The sequence below is a fragment of the Crinia signifera genome, chromosome 12 (assembly GCF_055691185.1).
Source record: "Crinia signifera chromosome 12, ASM5569118v1, whole genome shotgun sequence".
NCBI classification, from domain to species: domain Eukaryota; kingdom Metazoa; phylum Chordata; class Amphibia; order Anura; family Myobatrachidae; genus Crinia; species Crinia signifera.
The window spans coordinates 7,715,810-7,733,131 of NC_139228.1; the positions used below are offsets into that span (position 1 = coordinate 7,715,810).

A 17,322-nucleotide genomic window follows, 5' to 3' on the forward strand; every position below is an offset into this window, starting at 1 on the left:
TGGGATCCAGTGTTACTCCAGAAAATCTGGAGTAAGAGTACAGGAAAAGGGAAAACATAGGGAGTAGAAGTATGAAAAGAGTACAGGGAGAATATAGGGAGTAGGAGTATGGGGAGAGTACAGGGAGTAGGAGTATGGAGAGAGTACAGGGAGAATATAGGGAGTAGGAGTATGGGGAGAGTACAGGGAGAATATAGGGAGTAGGAGTATGGTGAGAATATAGGGAGTAGGAGTATGGAGAGAGTACAGGGAGTAGGAGTATGGGGATAGTACAGGGAGAATATAGGGAGTAGGAGTATGGGGAGAGTACAGGGAGAATATAGGGAGTAGGAGTATGGAGAGAGTACAGGGAGAATATAGGGAGTAGGAGTATGGAGAGAGTACAGGGAGTAGGAGTATGGGGATAGTACAGGGAGAAGGAGTATGGGGAGAGTACAGGGAGACTATAGGGAGTAGGAGTATGGGGAGAGTACAGGGAGAATATAGGGAGTAGGAGTATTTAGGAGAGTACAGGGAGAATATAGGGAGTAGGAGTATGGGGAGAGTACAGGGAGAATATGGGGAGAGTACAGGGAGAATATAGGGAGTAGGAGTATGAAGATAATCTAGGGAGTAGGAGTATGGGGAGAGTACAGGGAGTAGGAGTATGGAGAGAGTACAGGGAGTAGGAGTATGGAGAGAGTACAGGGAGTATGGAGAGAGTACAGGGAGTAAGAGTATGGAGAGAGTACAGGGAGTAGGAGTATGGAGAGAGTACAGGGAGTAGGAGTATGGAGGGAGTACAGGGAGTAGGAGTATGGAGGGAGTACAGGGAGTAGGAGTATGGAGGGAGTATAGGGAGTAGGAGTATGGAGAGAGTACAGGGAGTAGGAGTATGGAGAGAGTACAGGGAGTAGGAGTATGGAGAGAGTACAGGGAGTAGGAGTATGGAGAGAGTACAGGGAGTAGGAGTATGGAGAGAGTACAGGGAGTAGGAGTATGGAGAGAGTACAGGGAGTAGGAGTATGGAGAGAGTACAGGGAGTAGGAGTATGGAGAGAGTACAGGGAGTAGGAGTATGGAGAGAGTACAGGGAGTAGGAGTATGGAGGGAGTATAGGGAGTAGGAGTATGGAGGGAGTAGGAGTATGGAGGGAGTATAGGGAGTAGGAGTATGGAGAGAGTATAGGGAGTAGGAGTATGGAGGGAGTATAGGGAGTAGGAGTATGGAGGGAGTATAGGGAGTAGGAGTATGGAGAGAGTATAGGGAGTAGGAGTATGGAGAGAGTACAGGGACACTATAGGGAGTAGGAGTATGGAGAGAGTACAGGGAGTTAGGAGTATGGAGGGAGTACAGGGAGACTATAGGGAGTTGGAGTATGGGGAGAGTACAGGGAGTAGGAGTATGGAGAGAGTACAGGGAGTAGGAGTAGTTGAGGGGTCGATTCAGTCTTGGTCATCAAACAGCGAATTTTGCTTGCTACATGATTGACAGGCAGGGGGCGTTCCGGGGTGGACACCCGGCATTTCATGGGCAAACCCACAAAACCGGTGGGCACACCAATAGAAATGCAGGACAGTCTTCAGGGCGCGGGTGGCTGACGTCACATGACATTGGCACCTGCACCCAATGCGCAGTAAGTCCTGAGCTTCATCTCCGCGGCGAGCAGACAATAAATCATTAGAGGGGAAGTAACCATCTAAGAATTTCTTCTCTGTGAGAATACACATCAGCTCGCAGCATAATTATTATTATTATTATAATTTTATTTATAAGGTGCCACAAGTATTTCGCAGCGCCGTACAAAGGAACAGTACAGGAAGACAAAACAGTATTACATTGAATAAATAACAAAAATAGAGTACAAATAAAGAGTACCACAGTGCAATACACATTACAGCTTGGATATAAGTAGTGAGGACTCAATCAACATACAACTAGAGCAGGGGTGGGGAACCTCCGGCCCGCGGGCCGGATACGGCCCCCGCACCCAGTATGTCCGGCCCGCCCGCCTATATTACTTTTTAAACAGCCGCCCACCCACCTATATTACTGAAGTATCAGCCGCCCGCCTATATTACATACCAGCCGCCGGGGATGGCTGCTGCTGCTGCCGCCGGGGAGATGTGCAGAAGACGCGCCCGCCAATCACTGCCGGCGCATCACCTCCACAGACACTGTGATTGGCTGGGCACGTCTTCTGCACATCTCCCCGGCAGCGGCAGCCATCTCTGGCGCCTGGTATGTAATATAGGTGGGCGGGCGGCTGATACTTCAGTAATATAGGCGGGCGGGCGGCTGATACATCAGTAATATAGGCGGGCGGGCGGCTGATACATCAGTAATATAGCCGGGCGGGTAGCGGGGGAGATGTGCAGAAGACGCGCCCGCCAATGCTGCTTTTCTCACCCTTCCCCAGTGACTGACAGATCCAGGGGTTGTCATTTACCCCTAGAGTCACACCCAAACAGGTTAATGTGATTATGTCTGATTCTCATAATCATACATAATCACATTAACCTGTTTGGGGGTGACACCCCCCCTCCTCCACACTGTCACTTTTTATGGTGTCTCTGCCCACATGTATATGTCGCTGCCCGTGTGTATAATGCCCACATGTATATGTCGCTGCCCGTGTGTATAATGCCCACATGTATATGTCGCTGCCCGTGTGTATAATGCCCACATATATATGCCGCTGCCCGTGTGTATAATGCCCACATGTATATGTCGCTGCCCGTGTGTATAATGCCCACATGTATATGCTGCTGCCTGTGTGTATAATGCCCACATGTATATGCCACTGCCCTGTGTATAATGCCCACATATATATGCCGCTGGCCATGTGTATAATGCCCACATGTATATGCCGCTGCCTGTGTGTATAATGCCCACATGTATATGTCGCTGCCCGTGTGTATAATGCCCACATGTATATGTTGCTGCCTGTGTGTATAATGCCCACATGTATATGCCACTGCCCTGTGTATAATGCCCACATGTATATGCCGCTGCCCGGTGTATAATGCCCACATGTATATGCCGGTGCCTGTGTGTATAATGCCCACATGTATATGTCGCTGTCAGTGTGTATAATGCCCACATGTATATGCCGCTGCCCGTGAGTATAATGCCCACATGTATATGTCGCTGTCAGTGTGTATAATGCCCACATGTATATGTCGCTGTCAGTGTGTATAATGCCCACATGTATATGCCGCTGCCCTGGTGTATTATGCCCACATGTATATGCTGGTGCCCTGTGTATAATGCCCACATATATATGCCGCTGCCCTTGTGTATTATGCCCACATGTATATGCCGGTGCCCTGTGTATAATGCACACATGTATATGCCGCTGCCCTGTGTATAATGCCCACATGTATATGCCGCTGCCCTGTGTATAATGCCCACGTGTATATGCCGATAATTAATAATTTTTATATGGCCCCCGAAGGGTTATCAAATTTTCCAAATGGCCCTCGGTAGAAAAAAGGTTCCCCACCCCCGAACTAGAGACTTGAGGCCAATGATGGAGATGAGTATGCAGACGAAGGTGGTCACTGAGTGTTTGAGTATAGGAGAGCTGTGAGTGACATGTGAAGAGAAGAGGGCCCTGCTCGGAGGAGCTTACAATCTAGTAGGAAGGGGAGACCTACAGATTACAAGAGGCGCAAGCAAGTGGGTGGTGGCTAGATAGCAGGATGTAAACAGGCAAGGGGTCGGAGAACCAGCTGGTTTATGCAGTCAGCACCCCTGCAGCAATCAAAGTCACTGCAGGAGACCAGGGGTTTCAGCACGGAAATGTACACAATAAACAAACATGATAATATCATGAAAAACATACAAAAATACAAACAGATTAAAAACGTCTCTGTCCAACCGCTGGACTATTGTATAGTTGTTATAAATCAACAATCCAATGAGTATGATCTCAATTATGCAATGTAATCAGCATATACTTAATGCTTATTCTCAACGTACATTTTAATGTGGAAACAACTACTGTCAAAATTTGATAAGCAACTCATATCAAGTACATCAAACACATAAATATTCAGTACCAGAGTAATTCAAAGTACAATGCATGATAACATAATCTGGTACTTGTTTAGTTTCACGGCGGCAGCGTCTGTGTCCCACGCTACGGGCTCGGTGGCTCGCCATGCTATCTAAAATCAACTCCATGCCAACGTAGATAGTGGGGGTATGAACTAAACACGCTGGCATGGACTTTATTTTAGAAAGTTTGCCGAGCGCCGAACCTGGAAGTAGCGGGCGGCCATACTGCCGCCGTGAAACTAAACAATTACCCATAATCTCGATCTAATGATCAAGTTCCATGTCCTGGCCAGCTCACCGGATGTTTTTATTTGGAATGGGATCATTCGTCAGACTGCATTTAGGTCTACAGTCATTAGGTCGACCCCACTAGGTCGACTGGCAGGAAGGTCGACCTGACTTAAGGTCGACATGGGCCAATGTCGACATGACTTAAGGCCGAATTTGCATAAAGGTCGACATGAGGAAGGTCGACTGGTCATAAGGTCGACATGGGTTTTTCACTGTTTTTTTATCCGAATGTCGACACAGTCGACATGGACACAGTTGGCAATGAGAATCGGACCCTCGCATCGCTCGCTTCGCTCGCAATGCTTCGGGCACGGTGCCTCGCTGCGCTCGGCACACTATTTTATTCTCCCACCACGCCCTAGTGGATGGTAGGGCATGAAATACCGCCTGTCGGCACATGTCGGCTCAAAAAACAGTGAAAAACCCATGTCGACCTTATGACCAGTCGACCTTCCTCATGTCGACCTTTATGCAAATTCGACCTTAAGTCATGTCGACCTTGGCCCATGTCGACCTTAAGTCAGGTCGACCTTCCTGCCAGTCGACCTAGTGGGGTCGACCTAATGACTGTAGACCTAAATGCAGTCTGACGAATGACCGCATCCCTTTTATTTAAGGTAAGACTTTTGTATATGTTGTTTATACCTGATGAAAATGCCACAACAAAACGGGCAGTGCAACGTTGTACCAAATCATTTGGTGAAGTGTACTTATTTCAAGCCGCCTGGAGTGCTGTATTTCCCTGTTTTTGTGATATATATATATATAGATAGATAGATATATCTATATATATATATAGTATGCGGGGTCGGCCCGGCACTCTCGTCCAAATGTATGCGGCTGCCGCTGGTGCCTTCCTGGGGGGATTTGTAGTAAACGACTCAAACAGAGGTGGCACTCGGCGGGCTTAGTGAAGAAATACTTTTAATTCACAGCAATCTGTGGTCCAACGTTTCGGAGCTAACGTGCTCCTTTTTCAAGCTGTACACCTTGAAAAAGGAGCACGTTAGCTCCGAAACGTTGGACCACAGATTGCTGTGAATTAAAAGTATTTCTTCACTAAGCCCGCCGAGTGCCACCTCTGTTTGAGTCGTTTACTATATATATATATAGATATATGTCATAGGCGGAGGCTCCATGCACAGCACTAATCTGATAACTTTGCTCACTTAAAGGAATAAAACGGCTGGTCTGTCACATCAACTATGACGGCGGCCATTTTCTTGTAGTACAAAACACTTGTCAACGCAAGTCATCTTTACCTATAGGCAATACTGACTAATCCTGTGATGTCCATGTGCTAAACACAGTGGTATCTACTGTAACTAGGGAAACACACCCACAGACGCTGCCCTCATCATCCAGTACGTCACTCGGCATATCCCCATCACGCAGGAGAGGGCAGGAACTGCCCCGGGCGCCATGTTGGAAGCTGGAGAGCGGATTTGACGCTTCCATGCTATATATGTAGTTCCGGGTCAGTGAGCCGGGCGGAGGTAATAATGTTTGTTATTGTTCTCCCGAGTCCTCACAGGGGAGATTATTATTCTGTGCGGTATAACGGGGATCTGCAGCGCCCCCTGTGTATAATGCGGCGTTATTATCATTATAGGGGAGGGGTCTGTATAGTGATATATAATGAGGGATAATCCCCCGGCACACGCTGCGTATGTGATATTATATAGGGGAGGGGTCTGTATAGTGATATATAATGAGGGATAATCCCCCGGCACATGCTGCGTATGTGATATTATTATATAGGGGAGGGGTCTGTATAGTGATTATATAATGAGGTATAATCCCCGGCACACGCTGCGTATGTGATATTATTATATAGGGGAGGGGTCTGTATAGTGATATATAATGAGGGATAATCTCCCGACACACGCTGCGTATGTGATATTATTATATAGGAGTGGGGTCTGTATAGTGATATATAATGAGGGATAATCCCCCGGCACACGCTGCGTATGTGATATTATCATTATAGGGGAGGGGTCTGTATAGTGATATATAATGAGGGATAATCCCCCGGCACATGCTGCGTATGTGATATTATTATATAGGGGAGGGGTCTGTATAGTGATATATAATGAGGGATAATCCCCTGGTACACGCTGTGTATGTGATATTATATAGGGGAGGGGTCTGTATAGTGATATATAATGAGGGATAATCCCCCGGCACACGCTGCGTATGTGATATTACTATATAGGGGAGGGGTCTCTATAGTGATATATAATGAGGGATAATCCCCCAGCTCATGCTGCGTATGTGATATTATATAGGGGAGGGGTCTGTATAGTGATATATAATGAGGGATAATCCCCCGACACGCTGTGTATGTGATAATATTATATAGGGGAGGGGTCTGTATAGTGATATATAATGAGGGGTAATCCCCCGGCACACGTTGCATATGTGATATTATTATATAGGGGAGGGGTCTGTATAGTGATATATAATGAGGGGTAATCCCCCGGCACACGTTGCATATGTGATATTATTATATAGGGGAGGGGTCTGTATAGTGATATATAATGAGGGATAATCCCCCGACACACGCTGTGTATGTGATAATATTATATAGGGGAGGGGTCTGTATAGTGATATATAATGAGGGGTAATCCCCCGGCACACGTTGCATATGTGATATTATTATATAGGGGAGGGGTCTGTATAGTGATATATAATGAGGGATAATCCCCCGGCACACGCTGCGTATGTGATATTATTATATAGGGGAGGGGTCTGTATAGTGATATATAATGAGGTATAATCCCCCGGCACACGCTGCGTATGTGATATTATTATATAGGGGAGGGGTCTGTATAGTGATATATAATGAGGGATAATCCCACGGCACACGCTTCGTATGTAATATTATTATATACGGGAGGGGTCTGTGTAGTGATATATAATGAGGGATAATCCCCCGGCACACGCTGCGTATGTGATATTATTATATAGGGGAGGGGTCTGTATAGTGATATATAATGAGGGATAATCCCCCGGCACACGCTGCGTATGTGATATTATTATATAGGGGAGGGGTCTGTATAGTGATATATAATGAGGGATAATCCCCCGGCACATGCTGCGTATGTGATATTATTATATAGGGGAGGGGTCTGTATAGTGATATATAATGAGGGATAATCCCCTGGCACACGCTGCGTATGTGATATTATTATATAGGGGAGGGGTCTGTATATTGATATATAATGAGGCACACGCTGCGTATGTGATATTATTATATAGGGGAGAGGTCTGTATAGTGATATATAATGAGGGATAAACCCCCGGCACACGCTGCGTATGTGATATTATTATATAGGGGAGGGGTCTGTATAGTGATATATAATGAGGGATAAGCCCCCGGCACATGCTGCGTATGTGATATTATTATATAGGGGAGGGGTCTGTATAGTGATATATAATGAGGGATAATCCCCCAGCACACGCTGCGTATGTGATATTACATAGGGGAGGGGTCTGTATAGTGATATATAATGAGGGATAATCCCCCGGCACACGCTGCGTATGTGATATTATTATATAGAGGAGGGGTCTGGTGATGTATAATGAGGGATAATCCCCCGGCACACACTGCGTATGTGATATTATTATATAGGGGAGGGGTCTGTATAGTGATATATAATGAGGGATAATCCCCCGGCACACGCTGCGTATGTGATATTATATAGGGGAGGGGTCTGTATAGTGATATAAAATGAGGGATAATTCCCCCGGCACACGCTGCGTATGTGATATTAATATATAGGGGAGGGGTCTGTATAGTGATATATAATGAGGGATAATCCCCCAGCACACGCTGCGTATGTGATATTAATTTATAGAGGAGGGGTCTGTATAGTGATATATAATGAGGGATAATCCCCCGGCACACGCTGCGTATGTGATATTATATAGGGGAGGGGTCTGTATAGTGATATATAATGAGGGATAATCCCCCGACACACGCTGCGTATGTGATATTATTATATAGGGGAGGGTCTGTATAGTGCTATATAATGAGGGATAATCCCCCGGCACACGCTGCGTATGTGATATTATTATATAGGGGAGGGGTCTGTATAGTGATATATAATGAGGGATAATCCCCCGGCACACGCTGCGTATGTGATATTATTATATAGGGGAGGGGTCTGTATAGTGATATATAATGAGGGATAATCCCCCGGCAAACGCTGCGTATGTGATATTATATAGGGGAGGGGTCTGTATAGTGATATATATAATGAGGGATAATCCCCGGCACACGCTGCGTATGTGATATTATTATATAGGGGAGGGGTCTGTATAGTGATATATAATGAGGGATAATCTCCCGGCACACGCTGCGTATGTGATATTATTATATAGGGGAGGGGTCTGTATAGTGATATATAATGAGGGATAATCCCCCGGCACACGCTGCGTATGTGATATTATTATATAGGGGAGGGGTCTGTATAGTGATATATAATGAGGGATAATACCCCGGCACATGCTGCGTATGTGATATTATTATATAGGGGAGGGGTCTGTATAGTGATATATAATGAGGGATAATCCCCCGGCACACGCTGCGTATGTGATATTATTATATAGGGGAGGGGTCTGTATAGTGATATATAATGAGGCACACGCTGCGTATGTGATATTATTATATAGGGGAGAGGTCTGTATAGTGATATATAATGAGGGATAAACCCCCGGCACACGCTGCGTATGTGATATTATTATATAGGGGAGGGGTCTGTATAGTGATATATAATGAGGGATAAGCCCCTGGCACATGCTGTGTATGTGATATTATTATATAGGGGAGGGGTCTGTATAGTGATATATAATGAGGGATAATTCCCCGGCACACGCTGCGTATGTGATATTACATAGGGGAGGGGTCTGTATAGTGATATATAATGAGGGATAATCCCCCGGCACACGCTGCGTATGTGATATTATTATATAGAGGAGGGGTCTGTATAGTGATGTATAATGAGGGATAATCCCCCGGCACACACTGCGTATGTGATATTATTATATAGGGGAGGGGTCTGTATAGTGATATATAATGAGGGATAATCCCCCAACACACGCTGCATATGTGATATTATATAGGGGAGGGGTCTGTATAGTGATATATAATGAGGGATAATCCCCTGGCACACGCTGCGTATGTGATATTATTATATAGGGGAGGGGTCTGTATAGTGATATATAATGAGGTATAATTCCCCGGCACACGCTGCGTATGTGATATTATTATATAGGGGAGGGGTCTGTATAGTGATATATAATGAGGTATAATTCCCCGGCACACGCTGCGTATGTGATATTATCATATAGGGGAGGGGTCTGTATAGTGATATATAATGAGGGATAATCCCCCGGCACACGCTGCGTATGTGATATTATTATATAGGGGAGGGGTCTGTATAGTGATATATAATGAGGGATAATCCCCCGGCACACGCTGCGTATATGATATTATTATATAGGGGAGGAGTCTGTATAGTGATATATAATGAGGGATAATCCCCCGGCACATACTGCGTATGTGATATTATTATATAGGGGAGGGGTCTGTATAATGATATATAATGAGGGATAATCCCCCGGCACACGCTGCGTGTGTGATATTATTATATAGGGGAGGGGTCTGTATAGTAATATATAATGAGGGATAATCCCCCGGCACACGCTGCGTATGTGATATTATATAGGGGAGGGGTCTGTATAGTGATATATAATGAGGGATAATCCCCCGGCACACGCTGCGTATGTGATATTATATAGGGGAGGGGTCTGTATAGTGATATATAATGAGGGATAATCCCCCGGCACACGCTGCGTATATGATATTATTATATAGGGGAGGAGTCTGTATAGTGATATATAATGAGGGATAATCCCCTGGCACACACTGCGTATGTGATATTATTATATAGGGGAGGGGTCTGTATAGTGATATATAATGAGGGATAATCCCCCGGCACACGCTGCGTATGTGATATTATTATATAGGGGAGGGGTCTGTATAGTGATATATAATGAGGGATAATCCCCCGGCACACGCTGCGTGTGTGATATTATTATATAGGGGAGGGGTCTGTATAGTGATATATAATGAGGGATAATCCCCTGGCACACGCTGCGTGTGTGATATTATTATATAGGGGAGGGGTCTGTATAGTGATATATAATGATGTATAATCCCCCGGCACACGCTGCATATGTGATATTATATAGGGGAGGGGTCTATATTGTGATATATAATGAGGGATAATCCCCCGGCACACGCTGCGTATGTGATGTTATTATATAGGGGAGGGTCTGTATAGTGATATATAATGAGGGATAATCCCCCGGCACACGCTGCGTATGTGATATTATATAGGGGAGGAGTCTGTATAGTGATATATAATGAGGGATAATCCCCCGGCACATGCAGCGTATGTGATATTATTATATAGGGGTGGGGTCTGTATAGTGATATATAATGAGGGATAATCCCCCGGCACACGCTGCGTATGTGATATTATATAGGGGAGGGGTCTGTATAGTGATATATAATGAGGGATAATCCCCCGGCACACGCTGCGTATGTGATATTATTATATAGGGGAGGGGTCTGTATAGTGATATATAATGAGGGATAATCCCCCGGCACACGCTGCGTATGTGATATTATTATATAGGGGAGGGGTCTGTATAGTGATATATAATGAGGGATAATCCCCCGGCACACGCTGCGTATGTGATATTATTATATAGGGGAGGGGTCTGTATAGTGATATATAATGAGGGATAATCCCCCGGCACACGCTGCGTATGTGATATTATTATATAGGGGAGGGGTCTGTTTAGTGATATATAATGAGGGATATACTCCATCTTTTTTCCTTATTCCTAGATACATTATGAGAAGCTGCAGAATATTTTATTAGACCTCAGGTGCTAGTGAGACCCGTTCTGTATAAATCACTGAGGATGGACAATGAGAAGAGCGACAGGATATTACATCTCACCCTGGAGATCATCTACGTGCTGACCGGGGAGGTGAGGTCTTATGGGAGAGTCACAGTGACATCACTCTTATCTCTAGTAATAATACACTGATGTGACCGGGGAGGTGAGGGCTTATAGGAGCGTCACAGTGACATCACTATTATCACTAGTAATAATACAGGGATGTGACCGGGGAGGTGAGGGCTTATGGGAGCGTCACTGTGACATCACTGTTATCGCTAGTAATAGTACAGGGATGTGCCCGGGGAGGTGAGGGCTTATAGGAGCGTCACAGTGACATCACTATTATCACTAGTAATAATACAGGGACATGACCGGGGAGGTGAGGGCTTATGGGAGCGTCACTGTGACATCACTCTTATGGCTAGTAATAATACAGGGACGTGACCGGGGAGGTGAGGCCTTATGGGAGTGTCACAGTGACATCACTATTATCACTAGTAATCATACGCGGAGGTGAGGGCTTATAGGAGCGTCACAGTGACATCACTCTTATGGCTAGTAATAATACAGGGACATGACCGGGGAGGTGAGGGCTTATGGGAGTGTCACAGTGACATCACTATTATCACTAGTAATAATACAGGGATGTGACCGGGGAGGTGAGGGCTTATGGGAGCGTCACAGTGACATCACTATTATAACTAGTAATAATACAGGGATGTGACCAGGGAGGTGAGGTCTTATGGGAGAGTCACAGTGACATCACTCTTATCGCTAGTAATAATACATGGATGTGACCGGGGAGGTGAGGGCTTATGGGAGAGTCACAGTGACATCACTATTATCACTAGTAATAATACAGGGACGTGACCAGGGAGGTGAGGGCTTATGGGAGAGTCACAGTGACATCACTCTTATGGCTAGCAATAATACAGGGACGTGACCGGGGAGGTGAGTGCTTATGGGAGCATCACTGTGACATCACTCTTATCGCTAGTAATAATACAGGAATGTGACCGGGGTGGTGAGGGCTTATGGGAGCGTCACAGTGACATCACTCTTATCGCTAGTAATAATACAGGGACATGACCGGGGAGGTGAGGGCTTATGGGAGCGTCACAGTGACATCACTCTTATCGCTAGTAATAATACAGGGACATGACCGGGGAGGTGAGGACTTATGGGAGCGTCACTGTGACATCACTCTTATCGCTAGTAATAATACAGGAACGTGACCGGAGAGGTGAGGTCTTATGGGAGAGTCACAGTGACATCTCTCTTATCACCAGTAATAGTTTTTTATTACATTATCCAAAGCAGATGATGCACCCATTGTCACTGGCTCTATATAGAAGATTCATTAGGTTGGACCCACTAGTTATGTCATTTACCTGTATATTGCTGTCTTTCCCAAAACACAGGATTACACAGCACTGATACAGAGATTCAATGAGCGTGTGACACCCAGGAGCCATCCACATGTGTCAGGAGGATGGAGCAGGACCCAGAGCCCCATCACGGTGCTTCCACCTCACTCACTGATACAGGAGAGAGGCAGTGACTGGAAGATCCTGCAACTGACCAATGAGATCATTCAGCTGGTGACAGGAGAGGTGACTGCTGGGAAGGGGACGTAATACAGTAACACCGGGGATGTGACAGGAGAGGTGACTGCTGGGAATGGGACGTTATACAGTAACACCGGGGATGTGACAGGAGAGGTGACTGCTGGGAAGGGGACATTATACAATAACACCGGGATGTGACAGGAGAGGTGACTGCTGGGAAGGGGACGTAATACAGTAACACCGGGGATGTGACAGGAGAGGTGACTGCTGGGAAGGGGACATTATACAGTAACACCGGGGATGTGACAGGAGAGGTGACTGCTGGTATTGGGACATTATACAGTAACACAGGATGTGACAGGAGAGGTGACTGCTGGGAAGGGGACGTAATACAGTAACACCGGGGATGTGACAGGAGAGGTGACTGCTGGGAAGGGGACATTATACAGTAACACCGGGGATGTGACAGGAGAGGTGACTGCTGGTATTGGGACATTATACAGTAACACAGGATGTGACAGGAGAGGTGACTGCTGGGAAGGGGATGTTATACAGTAACACCGGGGATGTGACAGGAGAGGTGACTGCTGGGAAGGGAACGTTATACAGTAACACGGGAGGATGTGACAGGAGAGGTGACTGCTGGGAAGGGGACGTTATACAATGAGACCAGGGATGTGACAGGAGAGGTGACTGCTGGGAAGGGGACGTTATACAGTAACACCGGGGGAGGTGACAGGAGAGGTGACTGCTGGTAAGGAGATATTATACAGTAACACCAGGGGATGTGTCTGGGTGATGACTGTGTCATTGTGTGTGTCAGGTTCCTATACAGTGTCAGGAGGAGCCGGAGAATACAGAAGGACTCCAGGATCTGTGTGAGGATGTGAAGATGGAGAATCACTGGCCGCTCTCATCACTGGGTAAGTGGAGACAGTTACTGCAGACAGGAGACAGATGTGGGGTGACCTACATACATATCATCTGATAGTCACATATATACAATGTCCTCAGTCACTGTGTGTCTCCTACAGATGGATCCAGCAGCAGATATACCCCAGAGAGAGATCTCCCCCATCACCACTCACAGGGGTGTACAGAAGATCACAGGACCCCACAGGAGAATCAGGTAGATGGGATTTAGGGTGTCACCAATATTACAATAATTCCATGATGTGATCTGTAATAAGCTGCACCTTACACAGCAACCTGCGTGTGACGGCACGCTGGGACACGGAGGTGCGTGTAACGGCACACTGAGACATAGAGGTGCGTGTAACGGCACACTGAGACATAGAGATGGGAGCGATGGCACACTGAGACATAGAGGTGGGAGCGATGGCACATTGAGACATAGAGGTGCGTATGTCGGCACACTGAGACATAGAGGTGACTGTGACGGCACACTGAGACATAGAGGTGACTGTGACGGCACACTGAGACATAGAGGTGACTGTGACTGTACACTGAGACATAGAGGTGCGTGTGACGGCACACTGAGACATAGAGGTGGGTGTGACGGCATGCTGAGACATAGTGGTCGGAGTGACGGCACGCTGACACATAGAGGTGCGTGTGACTGCACACTGAGACATGGAGGTACGTGTGACAGCACACTGAGACATAGAGGTGACTGTGACGGCACACTGAGACATAGAGGTGATTGTGACTGCACACTGAGACATAGAGGTGTATGTGACGGCACACTGAGACATAGAGGTGCGTGTGACTGCACACTGAGACATAGAGGTGATTGTGACGGCACACTGAGACATAGAGGTGCGTGTGACTGCACACTGAGACATGGAGGTGCGTGTGACGGCACACTGAGACATAGAGATGGGAGCGATGGCACACTGAGACATAGAGGTGGGAGAGATGGCACACTGAGACATAAAGGTGGGAGAGAGGGCACACTGAGACATAGAGGTGCGTGTGACGGCACTCCGAGACATAGAGGTGCATGTGACGGCACACTGAGACATAGAGGTGGGAGCGATGGCACACTGAGACATAGAGGTGGGAGCGATGGCACATTGAGACATAGAGGTGCGTGTGTCGGCACACTGAGACATAGAGGTGACTGTGACGGCACACTGAGACATAGAGGTGACTGTGACGGCACACTGAGACATAGAGGTGACTGTGACTGTACACTGAGACATAGAGGTGCGTGTGACGGCACACTGAGACATAGAGGTGGGTGTGACGGCATGCTGAGACATAGTGGTCGGAGTGACGGCACGCTGACACATAGAGGTGCGTGTGACTGCACACTGAGACATAGAGGTGACTGTGACGGCACACTGAGACATAGAGGTGCGTGTGACTGCACACTGAGACATAGAGGTGATTGTGACTGCACACTGAGACATAGAGGTGCGTGTGACTGCACACTGAGACATGGAGGTGCGTGTGACGGCACACTGAGACATAGAGATGGGAGCGATGGCACACTGAGACATAGAGGTGTGTGTGGTGGCACACTGAGACATAGAGATGGGAGCGATGGCACACTGAGACATGGAGGTGCGTGTGACGGCACACTGAGACATAGAGGTGTGTGTGACGGCACACTGAGACATAGAGGTGCGTGTGACTGCACACTGAGACATGGAGGTGCGTGTGATGGCACACTGAGACATAGAGGTGCGTGTGACTGCACACTGAGACATGGAGGTGCGTGTGATGGCACACTGGGACATAGAGGTGCGTGTGACGGCACACTGAGACATAGAGGTGCGTGTGACTGCACACTGAGACATAGAAGTGCGTGTGACAGCACACGGAGACATAGAGGTGCATGTGACAGCACACTGAGACATAGAGGTGCGTGTGACGGCACGCTGAGACATAGAGGTGCGTGTGACGGCACACTGAGACATAGAGGTGCGTGTGACAGCACACGGAGACATATAGGTGCATGTGACAGCACACGGAGACATAGAGGTGCATGTGACGGCACACTGAGACATCGAGGTGCGTGTGACTGCACACTGGGACATAGAGGTGCATGTGACTGCACACGGAGACATAGAGGTGCATGTGACGGCACACTGAGACATAGAGGTGCGTGTGACTGCACACTGGGACATAGAGGTGCATGTGACGGCACACTGAGACATAGAGGTTCGTGTGACGGCACACGGAGACATAGAGGTGCGTGTGATGGCACACTGAGACATAGAGGTGCGTGTGATGGCACACTGAGACATAGAGGTGCATGTGACGGCACACTGAGACATAGAGGTGCGTGTGACGGCACACTGAGACATAGAGGTGCGTGTGACGGCACACTGAGAGATAGAGGTGCGTGTGACGGCACACTGAGACATAGAGGTGCGTGTGACGGCACACTGAGACATAGAGGTGCGTGTGACTGCACACTGAGACATAGAGGTGCGTGTGACGGCACACTGAGACATGGAGGTGCGTGTGACGGCACACTGAGACATGGAGGTGCGTGTGACGGCACACTGAGACATGGAGGTGCGTGTGACGGCACGCTGACACATAGAGGTGCGTGTGACTGCACAGTGAGACATGGAGGTGCGTGTGACGGCACGCTGAGACATAGAGGTGCGTGTGACGGCACACTGAGACATAGAGGTGCGTGTGACGGCACACTGAGACATAGAGGTGCGTGTGACTGCACACTGAGACATAGAGGTGCGTGTGACGGCACACTGAGACATGGAGGTGCGTGTGACGGCACACTGAGACATAGAGGTGCGTGTGACGGCACACTGAGACATAGAGGTGCGTGTGACGGCACACTGAGACATGGAGGTGCGTGTGACGGCACACTGAGACATGGAGGTGCGTGTGACGGCACACTGAGACATAGAGGTGCGTGTGACGGCACACTGAGACATAGAGGTGCGTGTGACTGCACACTGAGACATAGAGGTGCGTGTGACGGCACACTGAGACATGGAGGTGCGTGTGACGGCACGCTGACACATAGAGGTGCGTGTGACTGCACACTGAGACATGGAGGTGCGTGTGACGGCACACTGAGACATACAGGTGCGTGTGACGGCACACTGAGACATAGAGGTGCATGTGACGGCACACTGAGACATAGAGGTGTGTGTGACGGCACACTGAGACATAGAGGTGAGTGTGACGGCACACTGAGACATGGAGGTGCGTGTGACTGCACACTGAGACATGGAGGTGCGTGTGACGGCACACTGAGACATAGAGGTGCGTGTGACGACACACTGAGACATGGAGGTGCGTGTGACGGCACACTGAGACATGGAGGTGCGTGTGACGGCACACTGAGACATGGAGGTGCGTGTGACGGCACACTGAGACATGGAGGTGCGTGTGACGGCACACTGAGACATGGAGGTGCGTGTGACGGCACACTGAGACATGGAGGTGCGTGTGACGGCACACTGAGACATAGAGGTGCGTGTGACGACACACTGAGA

At 47.8% G+C, this 17,322-nt stretch overlaps 1 protein-coding gene across 1 annotated transcript in view; it reads left to right on the forward strand.

The window, feature by feature from the left end:
- The window catches only part of LOC146050291 (uncharacterized), an 87,826-nt gene that overhangs the window by 34,065 nt on the left and 36,439 nt on the right, over nucleotides 1-17,322 (forward strand). Inside the window, exons 12-16 of the mRNA XM_083167221.1 lie at nucleotides 5,507-5,520; nucleotides 11,269-11,399; nucleotides 12,734-12,925; nucleotides 13,704-13,803; nucleotides 13,915-14,009. Of these exons, the coding sequence (XP_083023347.1) occupies nucleotides 5,507-5,520; nucleotides 11,269-11,399; nucleotides 12,734-12,925; nucleotides 13,704-13,803; nucleotides 13,915-14,009 (532 nt within the window). The remainder of the gene's footprint in view (nucleotides 1-5,506; nucleotides 5,521-11,268; nucleotides 11,400-12,733; nucleotides 12,926-13,703; nucleotides 13,804-13,914; nucleotides 14,010-17,322) is intronic.